Source organism: Panthera tigris, chromosome B4 (assembly GCF_018350195.1).
Source record: "Panthera tigris isolate Pti1 chromosome B4, P.tigris_Pti1_mat1.1, whole genome shotgun sequence".
Lineage (NCBI taxonomy): Eukaryota > Metazoa > Chordata > Mammalia > Carnivora > Felidae > Panthera > Panthera tigris.
In genome coordinates this window covers 80,616,139-80,634,839 of record NC_056666.1, presented here as the reverse complement: position 1 = coordinate 80,634,839, position 18,701 = coordinate 80,616,139, and the positions used below count along the sequence as shown (strand labels likewise).

Sequence of the window (18,701 nt, the reverse complement as noted above, 5' to 3'; positions counted from 1 at the left end):
GTCCCTCCCCTGCTCATTTTGTCTCTCTCTCCTTCTCAAAAATAAATAAACATAAAAAAAAGGAAGTAAACCAAATTCAGGTTCAATAGGTAATGGATAAATTGCAATACGTCTATGTAATAAAAATACTACTTAGCAATGAAAAGAGCAAGCTGTTGATATAAACACATAAATCAATCTCTAAAACATTATGCCAAGAGAAAGATGTTATTACAAAAAGATAAATGCTGTAAATTCCATTTGTATGCAGTTCTAGAAAATTAAATATAGTGACAGAGCTGATCAGTGATTCTTAGAGGCTAGTAATGGAATGAAGGGTTGAATGTGAAGGTGTATGAGAAATTTTTTTGGACTATGGAAATATTCTATATCACAACTTTATTTTAGATTTTTAATTAAACTCTAGGCCCAACATGGGAGTTGAACTCACAACTCTGAGATCAAGAGTCACATGTTCTACTGACTGAGCCAGCCAGGCACCCCTAAATCATGATTTTAATGATGATTTCATGAATGTATACTTTCACCATAACTCATTAAATTATACAGTTAAAATTGGTAAATTTTATTTTATATATATTTTATCTCAAAAACAAATGTTTTAAAATTTCAAGGCATCTATAAAAAAAGGAAATTTCTAAGTTCACAAAGATTGCAAGATACTAATTTAACTTAATAAGAACATGCATTTCCACTATAAGCAATGGACAATTGAATAACAGCATTAAAAACACCATCTAGGAGAGCATTAAAAAATTTAAAAACCTAGAATAAACTTACCAAAACATCCACAAGCCCTCTGTACTGAAATCTGCATTGCTGAAATTCCAGAAAGCTTAGAGAGATATACTGTACTCATGAATTGTTAAGATGTATTATTAACATATTGAGTTCCCCCAAATTGAGCTATAAAGTTAATACCATTTGAATTACAATTCCAGTCATATTTTGTAAAAAGTTGAAAAGCTGATTCTATTATTTTTATGAAAACGCAAAGAATATAGAATAGCAGTAACATTAAAAAAAAAAGAAAATCGGAGGACTTAAACTGGTTTTAGATTTAGATTTAACATTAAGATATAGCAATCAGAAAACTGTTGTATTGGCATAAGAATATATCAGTGAGGCAGAAAAGAGAATGCAGAAAGACTTCATGTGTATGATTTTTTTTATTTTTAGCAAAGAGAAATTCACTGGAAAAAGAGAATTCTTTTCAACAAATAGTGCAGAAATAACTAGCCATAAAAACAAACAAACAAACAAACAAACAAACAAAAATAAAATGCTCCTGGATCCCACCTTGTATCATGTCCCCTAATTGACTTAAAGTGGATTCACAGACATAAACATGAAACCAAAACTGTTAAACTTATAGAAAACCCACAGCTTATCTTTGAAAACTCGGAGGAGGAAAGCATCCCTCAGAAAAAAACACATGAAACACTATTATTTTAAATGATAAATTTGACTTTATCAAAATTTAAAAAATGTGTTCTTCAAAGGACATCACATTTGATATGAAAAGGCAAAATATGGACTAAGAGAAAATACCTATGATTCGTGTATCTTGACATAGGACTTTTATCCTGAGTATATAAGAATGCCTATGAATTCAATTAAAAGACAAACATATCACCATAAAAATGGACAAAAGAACATCCATTTGTTTGACAGCTTATGGCCAATGAGTTCACAGAAACATACTAATTTGACATCGTTAGTATGGAAATTAAAGTTAAAATCATGATGTGAGGCCACTTTACACAAACTAGACTGGCTACTATTGAGAAGACAGACAAGCAACTGGCAAAGACGAGGAGCTACCAGAATTCTCCTACCTTTCTGGAGGCTGTATAGACATCTTATCAACTTCTGATTTCGTTCAAATGCATAGATAAGTTAAAGGCACCAATGTAAGAAGGACATTATTAAAATAGAAGTATTCTTATATTGATAAAACTTAAATTTAGAACTGAATAAAACTAGTCTCAAATTGTAATTCATAAAATAGCTTCTATGTAGAAAACATGCTACAGAAACAAGTTGCCAAGTTCACCATCATAGTAGGAGATCATCACATATCTCACTAAATATTAAAAAATAAAGCAGACAGGAAATCAGAAAAAATGTAAAGAAGTACAGTTAAAAAGACTGATATGATAGACACCTGCTAAAATATATATAAACATGCACATGTATAATGTGTGTATGGGCCCCCAAAACAAAAGAATGCAGTTTCTTCTTCAGCACATGAGGAATAATTATCAAAATAAAATCATAAATTAGGCAGTCAAGTTAGATTCATCACAATTAGAAATACATATATGGATAGCATTCTTTGGAAATAAATAAATAAGGCAACAACTGGAAAAGCTCATTAACAGTACCCTCATATTTTTTTTTTCTATTTACAAGTTTATTGGATCATCGTGACACAAAATCATTACGGCAGTGTGATACATCCCTCTTTCCTTTATGCGGAAATGTCATAGTGAATAAATTCTTATATTAACACATCATACAATTTTGAATTAAAATTCCAGTCATATTTTGTAAAAGAATCCTGCACAGGATTCTTGTGATTACAAGAATAGATTACATGTTAAAGTGACAGTGTTCATCAAAAGGAAATTAATTGTCACTGAGGACCATCATCTCTAAGGAAGTGCATTTCACTGGGTTGGTCCATAGTTCCCTTGGCCTGCCCATGAGGTGCATTCCAGGGGTTGGGGCCACCCCAGGACGGGGCCTTCCTGGCAACTGCGGGCACAATGTGGGAACAAACCCTGTGGAGCATTCAGTGACAGGACCTATAATCCCAAACAGTCCCACCACTCATCACACAGTGCTTACTAAGACACATTTCACTGAACAGGAAAAAAATGTAAACCAGCAAGGTCCAGATCCTGCTCCATCAAGGATCCCGTGTGGACCCCCACCCCAGGTGGCAGCCCCCTGCTCCGGGCCCAGCACATGAACGCACCAGTGGGACGCAGAGAACACAAGGGACAGCAGGCTGAACAACCCTCTGGCCACCAGGTGTCCTGGATCACGGCTGTGAGGGTGACAGAGAGCGTCTCTGCGGTGAGCAGGTGCCCCCAAGCAAGATACCTGGGGGACTTGTAGGACTTAGATGGCCTCACAGAAGCAAGACACACCACCCTGTGCAGTCCACTGAGTGTCCTCAGCCTGTTGGCAGGTGAGCTTTTCCCCCAGGGGGCCGGCCTAGCTACCAGCGCCCCGTGGATTGGGGGCTGGATGAGGGCTTCTCGCCAAAGAGAGTAGAAAGAGTCGAAGTAAAAATGACAAGATAAACCAGCGTAACAACACATCACCTCTCCTTTTGAACGGTGGGCGACGGTGGACCCGGGCCACCTGGCTCCTGTCCTGGCCGGCGTCACCTTCATCTCCTCCAGCAAGTTGCTCAGCAACATCCATTCACTGCTTTCCCATCGAGTGATAGGGACTTCTTTCCTTGTTCACCAGCAGACAGGCATGGTGGCCCTGGATGGGGCGGCTGTATATACATGGAGGTGCAGGAGTGTACTCTCTCCACCACAGAAAAATGGTGATGAAAACAGATCTATGCCAGAAGGTTCTGGAAGGACATACTAATACCATTGACTTTGAGTGAGCTCATGCTCAGGTCCCCAGACTCTAGCAACTTGGCAGAGGCATCGCTGCAGCAGGGCGTTGTGACCAAGTATGAGGTACAGCTGAAGTGCAGCTTGAAGTCCAGCTTCTTCCGCCCTTTCTCAATCTTGGGGATGAAGGACAGGATCCCACTGAGCTTCTGGGCCATGGCAACAGTTCCTTCATATTTGTAAAATTTACAATCTATTACCAAGTAAACCACTGGTCAAAAACTATTAAACATATTTATATCTCCACAATAATGGAAAATACTATGAATCAAGTATTTTTTAATTTAAAACAAAATTGTGAAAAACACTTTTCCCTACTAGATTACAGCAATTGGGTATGACCTTTTGTCTTTAGCCATAAGGTATAGTCAAGATACTGTTTAATTTTCTATCCTTGATCATTGTTCTATGATTATGTAAAACATAAACATTGTGGGAAGTGGAGACTTAAGGAAAGGGTTTTTTTTTTTTTTACTATTTTTTCAACTTACCTGTAACTTTCTGACAGAGAATTTAAAGTAACTATGATTAATATGTCATGTAATGGAAATAATAGACAACATGGAAGATCATAAATTTAATTTTAGGGGAAAGATGGGAACTCTAAGAAAAAAATGGAAATGTTAGAAATCAACACAGTAACCTAGATTTAGAATGTCTTTGCTGTTCTCATTAGTATACTTTATACATCTCCCCAAAATTATTAGAATTAATGAACATGAAGATAAATCAATATAAATTCTTTAAAATGAAATGTAGAGAGATAAAACATTTTTAAAAGAGAAAGCAGAGCATCCAATAACTGTGGGACAATACCAAACAGTGCAACACGTGTGTAATTGAAATCACAGGGGGGCACCTGGGTGGCTCAGTCAGTTGAGCGTCCAACTTCGGCTCAGGTCATGATCTTGCAGTTCGTGAGTTCGAGCCCAGCATCAGGCTCTGTGCTGACAGCTCAGAGCCTGGAGCCTGCTTCAGATTCTGTGTGTCCCTCTCTCTCTGCCCCTTCCCCGCTCATGCTCTCTCTCTCTCTGTCTCTCAAAAATGAATAAACATTAAAAATTTTTTTTGAAATCACATGTAGGTTACAGATAAGTATGAAGATAAGTTTGATAAATAATGGCTAAAATTTTTCCAAAATAAATGACAGACACAAATCCAGAGATCCACACAGTTCAGGGAACACCAACCAGGAAAAATACCAAAACTACTGCACATAAGACATATGGTGTTCACACTACTTAAAACAGAGACAGAGAAAATTATGAAGGCAGCCAGAAAAGTGAAGAGAAAGCATCTATAAAAGAAATAAGGATAAAGAGGCGCCTGGGTAGCTCAGTGGGCTAAGCACCCAACTTCAGCTCAGGTCATGATCTCAAGGCTGGTGAGTTTGAGCCCCACATCAGGATCACTGCTGTCAGCGCAGAGCCTGCTTTGGATCCTCTGTCACTCTCACTCTGTCCCTCCCCTGCTTTCATTCTCTCAAGAAAGAAAGAGAAAGAAAGAAAGAAAGAAAGAAAGAAAGAAAGAAAGAAAGAAAGAAAGATTAAAAAAAAAGAAAAGAAATCAGGATAAGGAGAAATAGGAATACAGATGAATTCTCATAAGAAACCATGCAAGCAAGGAAACAATAGAGTAACATCTCTAAACTGCTAAAAAACAGACAGAAAAAAAAAAAAAACCCACGAGAAACTGCAGACCTAGAATTGTATATCCAGTGAAAATATCCTTCAAATACAAAGGAGAAAGACTGTCTAAGATAAAAACTTAAAGACATTCCTTTCCCACTTTAAAAAATGTGTATAAAGTATTTCATATAGAGGTAATATAATATGGGTCAAGAACTTGATCTACAGAAAGAAATTACAAGTTTTAAAATGGACTAAATGAATATAAAATAAAATATTATTTTCTCATTTTATTTTTTTAACATTTATTATTGAGAGACAGAGAGAGACACAGCCTGAGCATGGGAGGGGCAGAGAGACGGGGGGAGACACAGAATCTGAAGCACGTTCCAGGCTGTGAGCAGTCAGCACAGAGCCCGAAGCGGGGCTTGAACTCACAAACTGCAAGATCATGACCTGAGCTGCAGTCAGACACTTAACTGACTGAGCCACCCAGGCTCCCCTTGTTTTCTCATTTTAAATTTCTCTAAAAGATAACTCTTTAAATCAGGAGTCAGCACACTGTATAGCCCTTGTGATGAGGGAAACAAAGGCAAGAAAAATGTAGTTTAAATTAAATCTCCTTGCAGCTTACAGCCCACTGATAGATACCAGAGACGTGCAGCTCCAGTAACATTCCTCGGGAAATTCAGAGCTGCCTTAAGGCCTTAATGTAACATTTTTTTAAAAACTGAAAGCAACCTTATCTTGACAATAGCTAAAATTCTGAATCTTGTAAGAACCAGCTTTCAGCCTACAGAAATTCCTTAGAAACTAACGTTATCTCTACCACCCCGTCCCTGCACAGACTTAAAAATATATAATCAGTTACTCCTCACAATCCTGGAGCAGCTTTTTCTGCCCATGGGTGCTGTCCCTGTGCTATAACAAAATCACCTTGTCGCACTAAAAATGTCTTAAGAATTTTTTCTTAGCCGTTTGCTCACGAACCCCACTTCAAATTTCATCACTTGGATCCAATCTGGTCAGCCACAAGATTTTACATGCCTGTGAGTTAGAAACATTTTTCACATTTTTAAATTGTACAATTTTAAATGATTGGAAAAAATGTAAAAAAAATATTTTATGACACATGAAAATTATATGCATTTTAAATTTCAGTGTCAGTAAAATTTTATGGGAACTCTGCCATGCTCATTCATTCCTATTTCTCTATGGCTATTTTCTTGTTATAATGACAGAGTTGAGAAGTTGCAAAAGAGATTCTGCTACATTGCACATTTCCTCCATATATTTTTATTTGATGCTTTTGTTTGTGTCTGTATTTTTCCACATTTATTTAGCACATTGTTTATTAAAGGCTCTTGATAAAGACAAAATGTCTAAAATGCACATTTCATTCTTTACATAACATGATTTTTTTATCGCTTTGAGAGTTTACTTTAATTCTGGGTCATTTATTGGTAAATCCTCAATTTCAGTATATTCGAGTCTTTCCTTTGGGAAATATGAATTACTGAATAATGGATAGCAGTCTGATAGCCAGTATTCTGGCACGCAAGTGAGGGAGGAATCCCGGAACATCTCACATTTGTTTAGGATATAGTTTTTAATTGCTCCATCTTTTGGTATGATGCCCACCCATGTTCTCTGCTGTCTCCAAATCTAGAAATCTTTTAGTTTACACTTCCTGGGAAATAAACCTCAAAGTTGTAGTGTGGGAGAGGCAATCACCCAGCATCACTATGTGGGGGAATGAAGAATGTCATCCCAAAATATGCCTCCTTGACATAAAAAGTATGTTGAGCTAAAGGCTCAAATTTGGAGTCTGTTTTGCTGGAAACAGACTCATCACCCCAGAGATGGCACCAGAGAAATCTGCAAATAAAGCTTAGTCCATTAGTTGTTGGGTTTTTTTTTTCCCCCATATATATTTACCTTCTCTCAGTTTGCCACTGTGGAAGCCTAAAACTGCTTTCCTTTGTCCAGTCATTTCTCAATACATGTATTGTTGTTTGCTGAAGCTGCTATGTGAACCGGAATTCTAAATCCCCGTTGTAAGTTATTTTTATTTTAGGTTTCTCCCATGTGATATGCACTGCATACATTAATAAACTGTTTTCTTTTTCCTCTTGTCAATCTCTTTTTGTTTAAGAGCCCCAAGTGAGAACCTAAGATGGGTAGAGGTAAAGTTTTGACTCCCCTACAGAAGAATCCAGGCTGAATTGTATATTTGTAAGCATGATTCTTGAAAGTTGTTAGTTTGTTAATCACAAAATAAATGTGGCTTAAATTAACTGTAGGTTTATTTCCTTTTCAAAAACTGATGTCCTGAGATAAACAATGAAGAAATTGTGTAGTAGTTTTACATTCATCAAGGACACTTGCTCTTTCTAACTTGTTAGTCTACACCCTTCAACAGGGAGATACCACTTTGTAGTTAATAACAAATATCACTCTGATATTTTCCAGGTCTTACTTACAAAGAGGTGAATCTAGGGTGGCCTTGTGAATCACACTGACTTATATAATGTGGTAGCATTGATGTTGTGGGAATTTTTAACCTTTATGAGGATTTTCAAATACCCCTCTTGATGTATTTGTGAACTCTGTGCCCATCATCATGTTAAGGAGACTGGGTTAATATTCTAGATAATCATTAAATGATGAGCTTTTAAATGTTTGTTGTGTTAAGCCACTAAGTTTTGATGCATACCATTGTTGAGCTCCAGCCAAAGAGAGAAAATTTTAATTAAAAAAAAAAATTAAAGCCCTTATAAATTAAGGAGGAAGAAGAACGATGTACAAATTTCCTTTAAGGGTACTTATAATTTTCAAATGACACTGCTGCTTATATCCTTTTGGTGATATCATAACCATACAGCCTCATGAGAAAACTAGAGGATATTATTCAGCCTACTAATAGACTAAAAATGAAAAACCATGATAAAATTTATTGATAAGGAAAAAATTCAACCTGCATTATAGGTGCAAGCTATGAGAAAATTAGAATATAAAGGAAGCTTCACAACCTTACCAAAAGCATCTGCAATAAGACAACCATTAACATCATACCCTATAGAGAGAGAATTTTCTGCTAACACCAGGGAAAAAACTGGTTCACTACCGCTGTTCACCATTGAATTGAGTGTTCAAGAAAGTGTGATAAGTTAAGAAAGATATTAAAAAGGCACTCCAAATGGAAAAGAAGAGTAAAACTGCATTTATTAGCAGATGCCATGATTATCTGTGCATTAAATTCAATAGAATCTACAGAAAAACTACCAGAAATAATAAATGTCAAACCAACTTTACTTTCCAGGTATAAAGTTTACTGGTCATGATGCAGTATCCCTTTTATGTATTGTGGATTTGATTTTTCTAAAATTTTATTAAAGTTTTGTATATTTGTATCTGGTAACTGGGTGGCTCAGTCAGTTGAGCGTTCCACTCTTGGTTTCGACACAGGTCTCATGGTCTCACACTTGTGGGATTGAGCCCCACAACAGCTCCGCACGGACAGTCTGGAGCCTGCTTGGGATTCTCTCTCTCTCTCCCTCTTTCCCTACCCCTCCCCCCACTCACTCTCTCTGTCTCTCAAAATAAGTAAATAAACTTAAGAAAAAAAGAACTTTTGCATATTTGTGTACATGAGAGATGGGTATTCTATCAAAGTAATGTTGGCCACATAATGATTTGGGATACATTATTTCTATTTTCATTTTCTGGAGGAGTTTGAGTAGAATTGTATTCTACTAAAAACATAAATTTCTATAGAATAAAAATATTAAATATTTAGTGATAAATCTGACAAATGTGCAAGCCCAGTTTACTAAAAACTAAAAAAATTGCAGAGAGAAATTACAGAAGAGAAATTACAGAGAGATATGCCATATTAAATCATTGGAAGATTCAATAACATTAGAAGATTTGTTATCCCCTAATTGATCTATGAATTCAAATCAATTTGAATCAGTATCCCAACAAGGTTTTTGTGGAAATTGGTAAGTTTATCCTAAATTTTCACATAGAAATTCAAAGGACGGAGGATTTCCAAAACAACTTGAAAAAGAACAAAATTGGAGGCCTAACTAATTCTAATACTAGCATTGTAATTCTAGACATTATAAATCAAAACAGCATGGAATTTATATCAAGACATCCTGATAGACCAAAGCAAGAGAGTCCAGAAATAGATCTACGCCTACATGGCTGTTGATTTTTCAGCAAGGATACAAAATCTTTTTTCAGTGGAAAAAAGATAATCTTTTCAACAAAGTGCTGAAACAATTGGATATCTATATGCAAAAAAATTAATTTATACCTCTCACCACATACAAAAATTAACTCAAAATGCATCACAAAAATAAATGCAAAAACTAAAATATAAAATTCCTTGGAAACCTAGGAAAATGTTTATGACTTATAAAGCTTATAAAAAGCGACCAAGTGGGTAGAAAGAGAACTGAATAAACACTGAAAATAAAGAGAGTTGCAAAGGTTAAGGAAAAAACAAACTGAAAACAAAAAGGAAGAAACAAAAATATTAATGTATCAGATAGAATTCTGGGGAATATCATTAAGCACACACAAAAATAATACAAAATTATAATTTGAACACACTTGAATTTCAAGTGTGCAGAAACGGATTTGTGGTAATCCTTGTTTCATGCTCCACTATCAACTTCAGACCATGCTGTTCCCTCTCATACTTGCATCCTCCCATCCCAAATCTCACTGCCTTAATCGTCCAGTTGCTAACATTTAAAATAGTTTGAGTAAATACACAGGTCTTTCTAACTACTTTTATTTCAGTTGCTTTTATTTTATTAAAAAGTGTCACATACATAATTCCATATAATTTATGTAAACACACCTCACCAGGAGGTAAAGCTTCACTCCCCACTCTTTAAGAGGAAGCTGTACTTAGTGATTTGCTTCCAAAGAGAATCGTATGAAAAGAGAGAAAAAGTAACTACAGAGGAGATACTTGATAAGCACCACCTTAGCCAGACGATAAAGGTTAACATTGTCAGGGATTAAGTGATGTTGATAGTATGTATCCCATGTACCTTTGATATGATGTGTTGAGAATGTCACTTCACCTGTATGATATTCCTTATAAATACCCACAATCCCAGTCTAGCCATAAGAAAAACATCAGACAAACTCCAGCTGAGAGGCATTCTACAAAATAACTGACCACTACTCCTCAAAACTATCAAGATTATCAAAAACGAGGGAGGTCTAAAAACTGTCACAGTTTAGAGTAGGTTATAGAGGCATGAGAATACAATGTAACATGGTATCCTGAAAGAGGTCCGGGAAATGAAAAAAAAAAAAAAAACTAATGAAATCTGAATAAAGTATAGACTTTAATTTTTTTATTTTTTTTTAACATTTTTATTTATTTTTGAGACAGGGAGAGACAGAGCATGAACAGGGGAGGGTCAGAGAGAAGGAGACACAGAATCTGAAACAGGCTCCAGGCTCTGAGCTGTCAGCACAGAGCCCGACGCGGGGCTCGAACTCACGGACCGTGAGATTATGACCTGAGCCGAAGCTGGCCGCTCAACCGACTGAGCCACCCAGGCGCCCCGACTTTAATTTTTTTAAACATCATATTCCATAAGTGATGTTTGGGGAATGACTTCCTCCTTAACATATTATTATTTAGATTCACTTTTGTTGTGGGTGTATCTGTCATTTCTTTGTTGCATAATATTCTGTTGTGTAAAAACACCAGTTTTCATTGATCAAAAATCCCATTGATGAGCATTTTATTTCTGGAATTTTTTATCTTGTTCATTATGCTGTTATGAGCATTCTTACACATATCTTCTCCACTTCATGTGCAAGATCTCCTCTTGGGTATCTATTCAAGAATAGAGTTTTGTGACATAAGATACATAAATAATCCACTGTAGAAGATAATGACAAATTTCCCAAATTATCTGTATTGATTTACACTACCAAATGTGATGTAAAATACAACCTGTGGACCACTTGCAGATTGAATCTTATTTTTTCATTGTCACCCGCAACAGCCTATTTTGTACATTTTTATAATCACCACCATGAAATGTTAATACTACAATCATATGGTAATAACTGTGTGTATATATACAGAAATATATACACATGGAATAAATAAATGTGTAAATTTTCCATGTGTAAATAAAAAGGATATGATACAAAAGAATATTTTAAATTAAAAAAATAAGATTTTTATATCACAAGCCAGAAACAATGTTTGCTCCCTTAGAGAAAATATCCTTCTGTTTAGAATGTATGCTGTGGACCATGTACTCTCCAGCTTTGGCATGGTCAGACTTTTTCACTTCTTTCTAATTAAATGGGCACAAAATTGAATTTTATTATAATCTTGATTTACGTTTCCCTAATCACTATTGATATAAAACATTCCAATTAAATTTTGCAATATTGTTTGCTCTTCTGTAGAATGTGTACTAATATTTTATCCATTTCACCCTGGTTAATTGTGCCTTTCTTATACGTTTGTAGAGCTCAGTATATTATCTTTTTAATTTTTTTTTTATTTTGGGGAGAGCACAAGCAGGGGAGGGGCAGAGAGAGGGGGAACAGAGGATCCAAAGTGAGCTCTGTTCTCACAGGCTGACAGGCTGACCACAGCATGCCCAATATGGGGCTCTAACTCACAAACCGTGAGATCATGACCTGAGCCCAAGTCCGATGCTCAATCGACTGAGCCACTCAGGTGCCTCGAGCTCAGTATATAATCTTATTGGTTGTGAACATTTGGGTATATGTGAACATGTACTATAAACATATTCTTTAAGCTTGCATTTTGTGATTTTACTTTTTATAAAGTGCCTTTGTTGGGCAAAACTACTCCTACATGTACTTATCTCTTCTTACATGATTGAAGCCCTTTGTAATCTTTAAAATCTTTTTCTCTATTTCATTTTTTTCCCTATGGATGAGAAATAATTTATGCTCCCAAGGCACAATTGATCAAAGCTACATTTATTCATTCCTGAAAAATTTATTTTTCTCTTGAATTCTTTGTGCTGAAACTTTCAGAAAAGTTTATTAGATTGGCTGATACGTTTACATTAAAATTATGAAGAAAACCTGTCTTCCACATGACAGCATGCTCATGCATTGTTTTCCTGATTCTGTTTAGTTGTTCACTGAGTTTCTTTAAGAGGATTATTTTGAATTCTTTGTCAGGAAAACTGTAGATCCCCATTTCTTTGGGGTCTGTTACAAGAGCTTTATTAATTCATTTGTCGACGTCATCGTGTTTACCTGATTCTATGTGATCCGTGTGGCTTTGGATTGGTATATATGTGTTTTAGGGAGCAAACACCTCTTCTTATTCCATTAAGATTTATGGACTGGTTTCAGCAGGTAAAGTCCTCCTCCTGTTGGTTTCCTGAGCTAAAGGAATCACCTCCAGAATTGTAGTGGTACTGGATTGGAGCCAGTTTAAGACTGTCCTTGGGTCTGTAGTGGAGTCTTTGTTGGCATGCTTGTTACCAGGGGCTAGGGTGAGCACTGATGCTGTCTGGTCCCTGGGTGGATGGACTGCCTCCGGCAGCTTGTTCAGTAGGGTGGCACTGGGACAAGGATCTCTTTCAGGGTCCATAGTCAGGTCCTCATGTATCTCTTGCCAGGTGCACAGACAGGAGTGTCTCCTGCTGGGTCCCTGGACTCGCAGGACTGCTGGCAGACTGTGGCTGTAGGGAAACATATGGCCTTTTCAGGATCTTTAGTGGTGCAGACAGGAGTGTTTCCTGCCTAGTCTCTGTGTCAGCAGGACAATTTATGAACTGCTGCTGGGACAGGCCGGAACCCAGTTACAGGACTACTCAGAATCTACAATCTGATCGTGTTTGGTGGGCTTATTTTCAGGAACTCCCAGACTCTGGCTGAGAGGGACTGGAGCTGGTTTGCCAGCTACTTCCAGGTCCACAGACAAGACGGGAGGTCTATATGCCTATTCCCCAACCTATGGAGGGGCATGATTCCCTCTGAGTGCCCTGGCATTTGGTACTGGTCACAGGATCAAGCCAAAAGGGGATGTAGTTGAGTCCTCAGGGGTATGGAGCTGTTTCCAGAACCACAGCTGGGACCACGTCCAGGAGTCAAACTGCTTGGATGTTGGCCTGTGATCTTGAAATGGTTGTCTTCAGTGGCAGACTATACCAGGATTGCACAGTCTCCTACCTGGATCCCAAACCTCCCACAAAGGCACTTTGTCCACAGATGAATGCCAAATTATTGTTCAGGAGGGATATGAGAAGGGTACAGCTTATTCTGTGGTCTTGCTGGACATCACTCCTCCCTTCTTTGTATTTTTGAATGTTACTTTTCTAGTGCATATTTTAAGGAATTTTCTAATTTTCCACATTGAGGTTGTATATATCTTTTGCTAAATTATATTAAATCCTTGGTAATATCTGATATACATAGAAATGGTGCAGCCTTTTAATTAAATATTTTAGTTGTTCACTACTGTTCTATAAACATGAAATTGATTTTCTATGTTAACTCACACATTTGTATAACACTTCTTCAGATTTTCTTTGTAAATAATCATGTAAGTGAACAGTTTAATCCTATGTTTAATCCCTTATACTTTGAAGTTTTTATTTATTATCACATTGCTCTTACTAGAAATAATAAAATGCTGAACTACATTGAGGATAATGGACATTTTTTATCCATATATGTCTAATATCTTTCCTTTTAGAATGTTCATTAGTTCCTATAAATGTAATTTGACAGATTAATGATGTTTGGTTACTTTTATGATTTTACTGTTTTTAATATAAAATGGTGTAAAAATTTATCAAATATTCTTTCTTCATCTATGATATATTGTTTTTTATATTTCATCAACAATAAAATGTTATCATTCAAACAAATCAATCATAATGGAATAAGAAACATCATCTAAAGAATTCTTAACATGAAAAGTAAGCAGAAAAATTATATAATAACAAAAACAAAAGCAAGATACATGGAAAAGTAAGTAAAAGTTTTTTTTTTTTTTAATTTTTTTTTAACATTTATTTATTTTTCGAGAGACAGAAAGAGAGCATGAGCAGGGGATGTGCAGAGAGAGGGAGACACAGAATCAGAAGCAGGCTCCAGGCTCTGAGCTGTCAGCACAGAGCCCAATGCGGGGCTCAAACTCATGAACCGTGAGATCGTGACCTGGGCCAAAGTCGGTCGCCTAACCGACTGAGCCACCCAGGCGCCCCAGTAAGTAAAAGTTTTAAATATGTCATTAAAGTAAAAACAGAAAATAAACTAACCAAGCATTCAACGTATGAACTCAGAAGCAAAAGTTTAATAAAACCAGATCATAAGTGAATGAATCAAAATAGTTATGTATATTTGCAAATGTATATGCAGATATTATATGAATGAATCCAATGTGTGTATTTATGTATTAAATTCAGGAGTTTCAATTTTGAATATAAGCAAAACAAAACTAGAACAATAAACCTATGTAACGGCTAGATACCACTAACTTTTTAAAACAATAACTAGTTTAAAAACATTGACCAGGAGTTCAAAAGTCTAAAGGCATGAAGTCAAACCCTTGGCAAATTTCATTAAAGAACAAAAAATAGGATAAAGTTCTAAGGATTAATAATAAAACTATAGGTAATGAAACACACTGAAAGAAATTATTATAAGCCATGATTTTATGTCATTCTATGGCAATAATCTTTCAAATTTAGAGAAAAATAATGATTTTCAATCAATACACAATCTGTGAAGATGATCCCAGAATGTAAATAGACAGTAATGAGACCCATACACATGAGCAATATTGGAAAGATGATCAAATATTTGTTATTAAGACCCCCATGACAGGGCACCCAGGTGGCTCAGTTAGGTAAACATCTGACTCTTGATTTTGACTCAGGTCATGATCTCATGGTTTGTGAGATAGAGCCCTGCACTGGGATCTACACTTACAGTACGGAGCTTGCTTGGGATTCTCTCTCTCCCTCTCTCTGCCCCTTCCCCACACTCGCTGTCTGTCTCAAGTAGATAAACATTAAAAAAAAAAAAAAAGAAGAAGACCCCCATGACAAGATAGTTTTACATCAACCATATCACATTTACTTATTTATTTTTAGTTTTTGCTTCTTGGTGCAATCATTAATGTTTAGACAATGGAAAGATATTATTAAGAATATTATTGAAGTAATACTTTCTACCACTCTTTTGTATAATATAGACAGAGCCAATGATTTATAATACCATAGTATCTTGAAATCTCATTTGAAAAGATTGGACAGTAGCAAACTTGATTATGATTTGGAGAAAACAAAGCATAGAACATTCAGTAATGTCTCTCCCGCCTTTCTCCCTCTCCAGATATATAGATGGAGATGTAAATATTTACACATATTTATATATATTTGTAGATATATATTAATAAATTGAATGTGTGTATTAATTTAGGATACTGTATTTGTAAGTTATAATTTTGCATATGCATCTAAGAAAAAAAAACATGAACAACAAATCTACATAATAACTAGACATCACACCATGAAATAATTATGTAGGAATATGAAAAATCTATATTGATTTTTAAATTCATTTCTAAAGAATCTATTGATATTATGCTGCTGGAGGATGTTGGGTGGGGTGATGGGCATTAAGGAGGGCATTTGTTGGGATGGGCACTGAGTGTTATATGTAAGTGTTGAATCACTAAATTCTACTCCTGAAAAAAAAAAAAACAAACCACTTTGATACTCAAAACTTTTGGATGGCCTTAGTTGAAACTATTCTATAACAAATTATTGAAAATATTGTTTTTATTCTATTCTACAGTTTTATAGATAGCTGGATGTCAATGAAAAGATAATTTTCTCAACAGTATCCTTTTCACAGCATGTTTCACCTCCCTGTTCCTTAGGCTATAAATCAGTGGATTCAACATGGGGATGATAAAAGTATAGAACACAGCTATAATCTTGCTTTTCTGTGGTGAGGAGATGGCCCCAGGCTGGGCATACATGAAGAACACCGTCCCATAGAATAAGCTCACCACAGTAATGTGAGAGCTGCAAGTGGAGAAGGTCTTACCCCTGCCATGGGTCGAGGGGATCTTCAGGACGGTGGACAGGATGTAAGCATAGGAAACCACAATGACAGTTGTGGTGGTGATGATGATGAGGGCAGAGAGAATGTACAGCACAATCTCATTCACAGACGTGTCAGCACATGAGATCTTGATCAGGGCTGGGACGTCACAGAAAAAGTGGTCTAGTCTGTTTTCTCCACAGAAACGCAAACTGAAGGTGAAACCTGTTTGGACCATGGAGTTGATGCCTCCACAGATATAGGAGCCAAACACTAAACGAATACAAGCCTGCTGAGACATATGTACAGTATAGAGGAAGGGCGAGCAAATGGCTGAGAAGCGATCATATGCCATCACGGCTAGAAGAAAGCCTTCAGTCCCAACACAAAGAGCGAAGAAAAAGAATTGTGTTGCACAGCCATTGTAGGAAATTTTCTTGTCCGTGGACAAGAAAGTAGCCAGAGTTTTGGGAGCAATGACTGTGGAGTAGCAGAGATCTAAATAGGACAAATTTCTGAGAAAGAAATACATAGGCGTATGAAGTCTGGAGTCTATTTTAATGACAATTATCATGCTGATATTTCCCACCACAATGACCATGTAGATAAGCAAGAAGAATAAGAATAAAAAAATCTGTACATCTGGAGATGTTCTGAATCCCAGCAGAATAAACTCTGTCAGTTCTGAGTAATTCCTATTCAGCTCTTTCTTCATAGCTGAGACCTATCTGAGAAAATGAGTGGATGATCAGGAAGAATAAACTCTGTCAGTTCTGAGTAATTCCTATTCAGCTCTTTCTTCATAGCTGAGACCTATCTGAGAAAATGAGTGGATGATCAGGAAGCCTGTGGAATGCCTTGTTAACTTTTGGTTCCCAAAGTTCCCAGTAAATGAAAAAAAATGCTAAGTGTCCTTGGCAACACATCTGACAGAATAGCCTTACCTGGGAGAACCAGTACCCAAATATATCATATATTTTGTACTTAGTGTCATTACAGTATGGGAAATGAGGACGTCTGGGTCAGTCATTTTATGCCATTTGTTCAGAACTGTGGAATCAGATGGACTGAGTCCGAATCTTGCCTCTTTCAATCCAATAGAATCTAAAATAATGACCTGCACTCTCAACATCTTGAAATCTTCTATCAGATGGAAGATAATAATAATACATTATGGGATTACTGTGAGAATAACATGGGACTGAGTGTGAAAGGCAATATTTACAATTACTAGAACATCTTTTTTTTGCCCATTTTCTTTTTTTTTTCAATATATGAAGTTTATTGTCAAATTGGTTTCCATACAACACCCAGTGCTCATCCCAAAAGGTGCCCTCCTCAATACCCATCACCCACCCTCCCCTCCCATCAACCCTCAGTTTTACAATTACTAGAACATCTTAAAGCAAACAAATATTAGTCAAATAAATAAACCAGGAAACAAACACCTAAAAATTATTTTTGTGTTAGGAATGGAAGATTGGGTGAAAACACAGGTCATCTCCTTTCCCACTAAAAGACACAGTTAATTTAGTTCTCAAAACATTCTGCTATTTAAAAGACATTAGGAAACATGAGATTACTGTTTCAGGAGGGAGAATGAAGCACCAGTCTCAAAGAAAGTCACATGAAATGATCAAACTCTTCCACTAATGCTTTTTTCAACTTCTACTTCCTACTTCACTTACTGCAAATCTCTAATCTCTGATTCTGGTACCTCCACTCCCTTGTTGGCAGCCAAACTCCAGGATGACTTTGCCTTTTCCTGTCAAATGCTAACATCTCAATTATAGAAATTATTCTGTTTATATAGAGGTATTTCACCAACAAGAAGTCCCTTTTTTCCTTGTATATGTGTTAATGAAACTGAAGGCATCAATGGAAATAGAGCCAAAAATATCAATATTTCATAGGTTTTGCTTTTTGCTTTTTAAATAACTATCCATCTTAATACTAAGCACTAAAGAGGCATATGGATAAAATATCAATAATTTGGGGGCACCCGGGTGGCTTAGTCAGTTGGGCCTCTGGCTCTTGGTTTTGGCTCAGGTCATGATCTCATGGTTTGTTAGTTGGAGCCCTGAGTCAGGCTCCACACTGATAGTGTAGAGCCTGCTTGGAATTCTCTCTCTGTCTTTCTCTCTCAACCCCTCTGCCACTCTCTTTCTCTCTCAAAATAAATAAACTTAAAAATATAAAAGAACTTCTCTTTTTTTAAAAAAAGTCAGTAATTTTTAAGTATCAGAAATATTAAATTTAGGGCACCTGGGTGGCTCAGTTAGGCATCCAACTTTGGCTCAGGTCAGGATCTCACTGTTCATAGGTT

General features: G+C 36.3%; 1 protein-coding gene across 1 annotated transcript; it reads right to left on the bottom strand.

Annotated features, from left to right (window-relative positions):
• Positions 1 to 16,142: 16,142 nt before the first annotated feature.
• LOC102948908 (olfactory receptor 12-like) lies at positions 16,143 to 17,090 on the bottom strand. Its single transcript, XM_007081441.1, has one exon. It carries the CDS (start codon positions 17,088 to 17,090, stop codon positions 16,143 to 16,145), a length of 948 nt encoding a protein of 315 aa, XP_007081503.1.
• Between the last annotated feature and the right edge of the window lie 1,611 nt (positions 17,091 to 18,701).

Coding starts and splice junctions, on each gene's coding strand:
- LOC102948908 (XM_007081441.1), bottom strand. CDS start 17,090: ATGAAGAAAGAGCTGAATAGGAATTACTCAGAACTGACAGAGTTTATT.